The following is a 9,462-nucleotide window of genomic DNA, read 5'->3' on the forward strand; positions in this document are numbered from 1 at the left end:
CCCATCACCCTGGGCCTCAATACCCCCTTGTGCAATTGGATCCCGGATTTCCTCACTTGCAGACCCCAGTCAGATCGGATTGGCAAAAACATCTCCACAATCTCCATCAGCCCAGGAGCACCATATGGATGTGTGCTTAAGCCCCCTGCTCTACTTATTTTACACCTACAACTGTGTCACTAAGTACAGCTCCAACACCATATATGTTTGCTGATGACACCACTGTTGTGGGTCAAATCAAAGGTGGTGATGAATCAGCATACAGGAGGGAGACTGAATCTTGGCTGAATGGTGTAATAACAACAACCCCTCACTCAATGTCAACAAGTCCAAGGAACTGATTGTAGACTTCAGGAGAGGGAAACCAGAGGTCTATGAGTCAGTAGTCAGAGGTTGAGAGGTGGAGAGGGTCAGTAACTTTAAATTCCTGGATGCCACTATCTCAGAGGACCTGTCCTGGACCCATCATAAAAATATAATTACAAAGAAAGCACAATAGCGACTCTACTTCCTCAGGAGTCTGCGGAGATTTGGCATGTCATCAAAAGCCTTGGCAATCTTCTATAGATGAGTAGTGGAAAGTGTGCAGACTGGCTGCATTACGACCTGGTACGGGAACATCACGGATAAAGCCCCCTAATCATTCAGCACACCTACATGAAACGTTGCCATAGAAAAGCAGCATCCATCATCCTCACCACCCAGGCCATGCACTTTTCTTGCTGCTGCCGTCAGGACTTGCATCACCATGTTCAAGGACAGCCTCAACCATCAGGCTCTTGAACAAAAGGGGATAATGACACTCATTCTATTTCTGGTGTTCCCACCATCAATGATTGCACTGTAAGGACTATTTATCTTGTTATCTCATGCTCTCATTATTTATTGCTATTTATTTATATTTGCATTTGCACAGTTTGTTCTTCATCCTGTTTACAGTTACCGTTCTATAGATTTGCTAAGTATGCCTGGAGCAAAAGGAATCTCGGGGTTGTATATATGGTGACATGTATGTACTCTGATAATAAATTTTACTTTAAACTTTAAACCCAGGGCATGCACTGTTCTTACTGTTACCATCTGGAAGGAAATACAGGAGTCTGTAGGCACACACTCAACAATTCAGGAACAGCTTCTTCCCTTCTGCCATCCAATTTCTGAATAGACATTGAACCTCACTACTTTTTGATTTTTTACACTAATTTAGCTATTTAATATTACATATATACTTAATATAATTCAAAATTGTCTCTATTATTACGTATTGCATTGTACTGCAGCTGCAGAGGCAACAAGGAATTGCAGAGTTATGGACACAGCTCAGTACATCACAGAAGTCAGCCTCCCCTCTATGGACTTTGTTTACACTTCTTACTGCCTCAGTAAACCAGCCAGCATCTCCTCCGTTTCCTGTACATCTCCACTCACCCCTCTTCCCAGTGTTGTAATAGTGATAAGGTCCTTATTGCCCTTTACCCATCACCTCTCATCAGCCTCTGTATCCAACACATTATCCTCCGCAGCTTCTGCCATCTCCAAAGGGACCCCAACACTAAACATATCTTTAACTCCACCCTCCACCCCCTGGCTTTCTACAAGGATTGCTCCCTCCACAATTCCTTTGTCTATTTGTCCCTCCCTACAGATCTCCCTTCAGGTACTTATCCTTGCAAGTGGCCTAACTGCTACACCTGTCCATTCACCTCCTTCCTCACCTCTATTCAGGGCCCCAAACAGACCTCCCAGGTGAGGCATCACTTCACCTGTGAACTGCTGGGGTTGTCTATTCTGTTCGGTGCTCCTGCTTCGTCTCCAGCCCTTCAACTTTCCCACTCACCTGGCCTCACCTATCACCTAGCCTCTTTCCCCTCCCCCTACCTCTTAATTCAGACATCTCCCCCTCTTCCCCCACCTTCTCTCTCAGGTCTGAAGAACGTCCTCGGCCTGAAACGTTGACTGTTTACTCTTTTCCATAGATGCTGCCTGGCCTGCTGAGTTCCTCCAGCATTTTGTGTGTGTTGCTTTAGACTTCCAGCATCTGCAGATTTTCTCCTGTTCGGCATAATCAAAGACCCGACTCACCCAGGACATTCTCCCAGGCAGATGATACAAAAGCCTTAAAGCACGTACCACCATGCTCAAGGGTAGTTTCTGTCTTGCTGTTATCAGACTTTTGAGTGGATCTCTTATACGATAAGATGGACTCTTGACCTCCCAATCTACCTTGTTACGATCGTGCACTTTACTGCACTTTCTCCGTAGATTTTATGCTTTATCCTGCATTGAGGTAGAACAAGGTAAAACAAAAACCGTACACTGTGTAATAATTTGATCTGTATGAACAGTATAGAAGAGAAGTTTTTTACTGTATCTTGGTACATGTGACAATAATAAACCAATATCAATTTCTGCCATAAGCCTTAATGAAACCAGAGTTCACAGTAGCTATTTAACCCATCTTTGGGTTATGTGATTAAGTTGGAACAGCCAGGCAAAACAGGATTATGGGCTTTATAAATACATACGACACAAACACAAGGAAATTATTTTAAAAGTTTATCAAGCACTGGTTCGACAGCAGCTGAAGAAATGTTTTCAATTCCGGCCATCAGGGAGGATGTGAAGTGCTTGGAAAGCATGTAGACAGGGTCTACTACAATGGGGTCAGAGGTGCATGGCTGAAATTACTTGTTTAGTTGGAAGAAGTGGGATTGTTTTTGCAGCAGATATGTTTGAGAAGTCAGTCAGTATGTTTACGAAAGTCCATTGTTTATGCGTTGAAAACTGGAGGGTAATTTAAATTGATTTATGAAAAGAACATAATTCATTGAAAACTACTTTTTAAAAATATACAAACAAGACATATAAAGGATATATACAAGGATTATTCTGGGAATTATAGACCAGTCTTACATCAATGGTGGGTAAACTACTAGAGAGGCTCTTTGGGACAGGATTTATTAGCATTTGGAGAAGCATAGCCTTATTAGGGATAATCACATGGTTTTGTGAGGGGCAGGTCCTCATGAGCCTAACTGAGTCTTTTTGAGGAGATTTCAAAGCAAGTTGATGAAGGAAGAGCAGGAGATGTAGTGAAAAATGGATTTTAGTAAATCATGTGACAAAGTTCCCTGTGGTAGACTCATTCAGAAAGTCATGAGGCATTGGGTCCATGGAAACGGATTTGGAGTTGGCTTGCTCAGAGAATACAGAGGTGCATATCCTGATGGAACATATTCTGCCTGGAGGTCAGGAATCTGCTCTTGGTCCCATATTTTTTGTGAGTTTTATAAATAACTTGGATGACAAAGTGGAAGGGTGGGTCAATAGGTTTCCAGCTAACATGGTGGATGGTGATGTTGTTTGTAGTGTTTAAGGTTGTCGAAAGTTACAATGAAATAGAGACAGGATAGACAGCAGAGTGGAGAAACGGCACATGGTGTTCAATCTAGGAAAGTCTGAGGTGATGTACTTTGGAAGGTTAATGGCAAAATTCTTAGTAGTATGGAGGAACAAGGGGACCTTGGGGTCCAGGTCTATAGATCCCTCAAAGTTGCTACACGTTGATAAGGTGTTTAAGAAAGCTTAATTTGTAGTTACCTTCATTAGTCAAGGAGTTCAAGAGCACAAGGTTATGTCACAGCTCAATAAAACACTCGTCAGACCACACTTGAAGTTCAGTTTTAGTCAACTTATTATAGGAAGAATGAGGATGGAGAGGATGCAAAGTAGATTTACCAAGATACTGCCTAGATGAGAGAGCATGTCTTACGAGAAACAGTTGAGTGAGCAAGGACTTTGCTTTTTGCAACAATAGAGGATGAGAACATAGAATACTATAGCACAATTACAGGCAAAGTTGTGCCAAACTTTTAACCCACTCTAAGATCAAGCTAACCCTTCCCTCCTGCACAGCCCTGCATTTTCTACCATCAATGTGCCTATCTAAGAATTTCTTCAATGTTCCTAATGTATCTGCCTATACCACCAACACCTGGCAAAGCACTCCATGCATCTACTTCTCTCAGTGCAAAAACTTCACCTCTGCTATTCCCCCGATACTTTCTTCCAATCACCTTAAAATTATGTTCCCTTATATTAGCCATTTCCCCCCTTGATCTATGCCTCTTATCATCTTGTACACCTCTCATCCTCCTTTGCTCCAGAGCTCTAACCCTGGTAAACCTTCTCTGCACCCTCTCTAAAGCTGCCACCTCCTTCCGAGAATGAGATGAAATGTGTCTTGATAGAGATGTGTAAAATTTTGAGAGAGATAGATGGAGTGGACAGCCAGTGCCTTTTTTCCCCAGGGCTGCAATGACTGATGCCAGAGGATGTCCTTTTCAGGTTAGTGGATGGAAGTTCGGTGGAGATGTCAGACGTTGTGTTATTTTACACAGGGAGTGCTTTGTGGCTGAAACACACTGTTGGAGATGTGATCGAGGCTAATACATGGGGGACATTTAAGGGACTCTTAGGGGAGTGGGAAGGGTTGATGGGGCTTGCTGATGCTTGTGCGTGGGAGGAGGCAGGAGGATTTGGGGTTCTTGTGTCTTTTTTCTGTCATTCATTCTTTGGGTTTAAGTGGAGAGTAAGAATTTCAGGTTGTATATTGTATATGTACTCTGATATTAAATGGAAATATCTGATTATTGAACATGGATATAAGAAAAATACAGGGTTATGAGCTGTGTAGGAGGGAACAGTTAGATTGAACTTGAAGGAGGTTTAAGTAGGTTGGCACAGCTAATTGAGGCAAATTCCATAGTCACTTTCAGAAAGGGGCATTGAAACATCCAGGCCAATGGTTATATACATTACACTTACAAAAAGTTTATAGAGACTTAAGTTGGTGAATGGCATCCTTCTGTGCTTTGCTGACTCCCTATTCCTAAAGTCTCAGACACTGCGTACCAAATTGCCTAGTTCTGTTTCATCTATAACCTCCAAAAGAATAATTGCTACACCTTCATCAGGTTGCTAATGTATAACAAGCAAAGTAATGCTTGCAAATCCAATAGATGGAAAGATCTAACTGCATAATGCTGGTTACTCAGATAAACATTGACTACTTTCTCCCTGCAGTCCCATGACGGCACCTGGAGTACTGCGTGAGTTCTGGTCTCCTCACTTGAGGACAGATATACTGGCTTTGGAGGCAGTGCAGAGGAGGTTCACCAGGTTGATTCCAGAGATGAGGGGGTTAGACTACTAGGAGAGATTGAGTCGCCTGGGACTGTACTCGCTGGAATTCAGAAGAATGAGAGGAGATCTTATAGAAACATATAAAATTATGAAAGGGATAGATAGGATTGAGGCAGGAAAGTTGTTTCCATCGGTAGATGAGACTAGAACCAGGGAACATACCTTCAAGGTTCGTGGGAGTAGATTTAGGATAGAGATGAGAAGGAACTGCTTTTCCCAGAGAGTGGTGAATCTGTGGAATTCTCTGCCCAGTGACGCAGTGGAGGCTACCTCAGTAAGTATATTTAAAACAAGATTGGATAGAGTTTTGCAGAGTAGGATAATTAAGGCTTATCGGGGAAAGGCAGGTAGGTGGAGATGAGTCCATGGCCAGATCAGCCATGATTTTATTGACTGGCACGGAGGCTCGACGAGCCGGATGGCCCACTCCAGCTATTTCTTATGTTCCTTTGACCACAAGAGAATATCTAATTTTCACATTGCATCTTAGTTATGGAGTATTTGAAACTGCAGATCGTATTATTTACTTTCGAAAAAGTTGTTTTAAATACTCCTTTTATAAATACAATAGCGGAGAATCCAAACAAGAAAGCCAGAAGTCCTTCACAAATGTCACACAAGAGTTTTTTTTCCAGTGGTTATACAGGGGGGTTGCATTCCCGGTTGAATAAACTGAACCCCATGGCATAGGAGAAAATAACAAAAGTGAAGCCAATATTTTCAACGTATTTGTTTGACTACTCAGATGTATTTCGTTATGGAGTTTGCACAAGAAGCAGTGTGCAGTAGTAAGTACTGTACATCGGTAAGGATGCTTACCACTAGTCTCAAAACCATGAGGGCAAACGTATGAAAACGACTAGCAGTTGACGGAAATAAAAACAAAATATTACAAATATTCAGCAGGTCAAGCAGAAAGTGAGGTGAGGGAGACAGAGTTCACGTTGCACGTGGCCTTTCATTAGAACTGGGTAACCTACCGAATATTCCCAACATTTTCTATTTTGTTTCGAATTTCCTGCATCTGCGTTTGGTCTTGCCATGGTTGACCGAAGCTCGGCATTTGTTCGGGAGATAGTGTAACACTGTAAGTGCGCTCTACTTTCCTGGACAGTAATGTAGTTAATGTATTGGAGTGTTTTAAACCTGGATACGGTGTTTACCCCTACAGGGTGAACCAGGAGCAGTCCCTCTCCTGCAAATCCATCCCTGTACTTGGGATCCGCCCGCCTCTGCCTGATCAGTACCGAGCCGCCCGCGAGGAAAGCCTTTCAAGGGGAGACAATGAGCGCTGCGGCCGGCGGTGAGGGCTCTCGCTCGGCCGCCGGAGCAGCCCCAATAGCGGAGGGTAATCTCCGGGCGGGAGAAAACGAGTCCCTTTTCATCAGGAACAGTTCGTTCAGGAGGAACTCCCAGACCTCGACCGCCAGCCTCGGCCGAGAGGTCGGCGCCGCTTCCAACATCAAAGCGCGTCCAGCCTTCATCATCACTTCAGGGGAGCTGGTGCACAACCCGTCCGACTGCACCAGCAGCTCGGCGCCGCCCGCCGCAAGCCGGACGCTGCTCTACAAGGGCCTCTGCCTCCTGCTCCTGCTCTGCCAGGGTGGGCTTTTCGATTTCTACCTGATTATTTTCACCGACCTGTACTGGTGCTCCTGGATCGCCACCGACCTCGTGGTGCTGGCCGGCTGGCTCATCTTCTTCATCAAGCACGCCAGGCGGGGGGCGGCGCGGGAGAAGGCAGCCCCGGGACAGTTCGCCTTCGCCTACCTAGCCTGGCTCATTTATGTCATCGCCTGCACGCCCAAGATGGTGCTCATCCTGGAGACATCTATCCTCGACCTCATTGAGCTCAAAGTTCCTCTGGGCACCACCGGCTTTAAAATCGTGGTTATGTCATCGGTGCCCCTGCTCTACACGCTGCTGAACTCGGTGACCGAAGACCTGAGCTGCCACAGTAGCCACCGGGCCCAGAACTATTACAGCCGCACCTGCCTCGACCTCCTGGACAGCTTCACTCTGATGGAGCTGGTGCTGGCGGGTCAGATCCCCAACGTGTACCTCAAGTACACGGTCACCACGGTCTACTTCGTTTCCTTTTCCATCCCGGTTCTCTGGCTCTATGAACTCAATTCATTGCAGCTGGATTACAAATGCGTCGTGTTCCGCTTCCTGTCCAGCTATGCGGTGAATGCCCCTCTCTTGGTGGTCAGGTGCTTTTTGGTCTTTATTTATGACCAACAAGTTTCAGTATTTCTGTTCAAGAATGTCTTTTGGTTGTGTTGTGATTGTGCCGAGGTGCTGGAGAGATGTTGCGTCCTGAGACGTGTCCACAGATACTCGAGCCCACCCATGCAGTTCACACATTGCATCTCGGAGAATGAGATGTGCGCCCACGGATACGTGAACACATTGGCCGTAGCTGCCCAATCCTAACAGCAACAGTATCTCATCAAGCCCAGCCTGTGGGATTTTAAAAAATTATTTTGTAAATTATTTTGTACCTGTATTAACGGATGCTTTTTGAGTGTTTGCGTATCAGTTTCTATTGGTCTTGTATTCGCTTCTGCACAGGTTGTATGTGAGAAACGCATTACTGTATCTGAATCAGTTCTACGCTCCGCCAGACTGATTCCTTTTTTTAAACTTTCGCTTGAATTCTAATTGGTTCTTTGCATCACGAACCACGGGGCTTTAAAACCTGAATTGTACAGAAGACGTCAAATAACCGTAGGCAACTTCCGAAGTGCTCCACTTCTAAACTTCAGTTTTAAACCACTCCCAGCAATTCAACATGATGAAGCAGATGCCAAGATTCAAGGTTTATCTAGACATAATTTAATTTATATTCTAATCCACTGCAGATAAATTCTGACAGGTTACTGCTTACACAGTATTTATTTTAGGCATTTTTGAATGGATCTGCTACCATAGAACAATGAACGTCGGTTACAAATAGGCCCCGTAATTACAGGGATAAAGAGAAACATGTTGTCTATTAGCTCCACTGTGCTTTTTCTAGAAATTAATTATCTAGTTAGAACAGACACCAATCATTTGCACTGATAAGACCTGAAATAATAGCTTATCTAGTAAATACATTTAAGAGCACTTACCACTGGAAAGAATACTGACCCAGAATCAGATTTAATATCGTTGGCATATGTCTTGAAATTTGTTGTTTCAGGATAAATAAAATTTGACTGAAAAAGATGGGAGCAGGGATACACATTATATTAATTAATTACCGATTTGTGGACCTGCCTTAGATTTGAAATATTAGGGTGCGATTACAACTGGATCAACTTCAGAGTATTAAAGTGGGAAGAATTCTTTTATTGGACAGAAAATGAAAATCAGGAAATTTTGATGTCAATTGCGACCGATTAAATACAGAAAAGTTCATTTCAAATTTATAATTATATAATTTTAGATTTCCCCCTATGAGCACTAAGAAAAAAAAAACAGAAAAAAGCCTTATAGAATTTGGAACCTTATTTTAAATAACCTAATTGTAATTAGCATCAGTGATTGTAGTGTTTTTGTATTGAAGTCAGAATAATATGTTCAGAAGGAAGTCTATTTATATTTGTACAGTGTTTTGCAATTAGTATTGAATGTTCATAAATTTGTGCTTTGTCCTTTTAAGGATGTAAATAAATTTGTTTTCATTTGTTTGTGTAATTAACTTGGGTTAAAGAATTTGATAATTGGGATTTTGTAAAACAAACCCACTGAATTTAAGGGTCACCAGCATCACAGATGGGAAACTGACTTAAAAGATTTTTAAAAAAGCAGCCAGTTGAGGTAAATGGCTGTTTTTCAGTCTGTAGCATGAAAGGTAGTAGTGTTATACAGGGGTCTTTTTTAAAATTAATTGTGTGCAGGATTTCTAGATTTCCTAATAACAGGAAGCTTTGTAGAATGGAAGGTGGTAATAGAGCACAAGATATTGGTAATCTGGCTGAATGGGCAGACAGCTGGTAAACAAAATTTAATTCAGAAAACTATAATGCAGCACAAAGGTTTCTCCTTTACATTTGTGCACTGAAAATGATTAAATAATCTCAAATTTTGTTATATAATGTATTTTGATAGAAAGGATGAAACTATATAGAATAATTGACACACCCATCGGGAACAAAGAAACCTAGATTAAATGTGCACAACACTGAAAGTGAAAGGGTATGATATTATGAGAGATTACTGAAGTGTGTGGATCTCAGGATTTAAAATTAGCAACAGCAATTTAAAAAC

At 42.6% G+C, this 9,462-nt stretch overlaps 1 protein-coding gene across 1 annotated transcript; it reads left to right on the plus strand.

The window, feature by feature from the left end:
* Nucleotides 1-6,489: 6,489 nt before the first annotated feature.
* tmem121b (transmembrane protein 121B) lies at nt 6,490-7,663 on the plus strand. The gene has a single exon (XM_072269299.1). The coding sequence runs from the start codon at nt 6,490-6,492 to the stop codon at nt 7,639-7,641; it is 1,152 nt and encodes a 383-aa protein (XP_072125400.1). The 3' UTR covers nt 7,642-7,663.
* The last annotated feature ends 1,799 nt before the right edge of the window (nt 7,664-9,462 follow it).

This window comes from Mobula birostris, chromosome 9 (assembly GCF_030028105.1).
Source record: "Mobula birostris isolate sMobBir1 chromosome 9, sMobBir1.hap1, whole genome shotgun sequence".
In the NCBI taxonomy this organism is placed as follows: Eukaryota; Metazoa; Chordata; class Chondrichthyes; order Myliobatiformes; family Myliobatidae; genus Mobula; species Mobula birostris.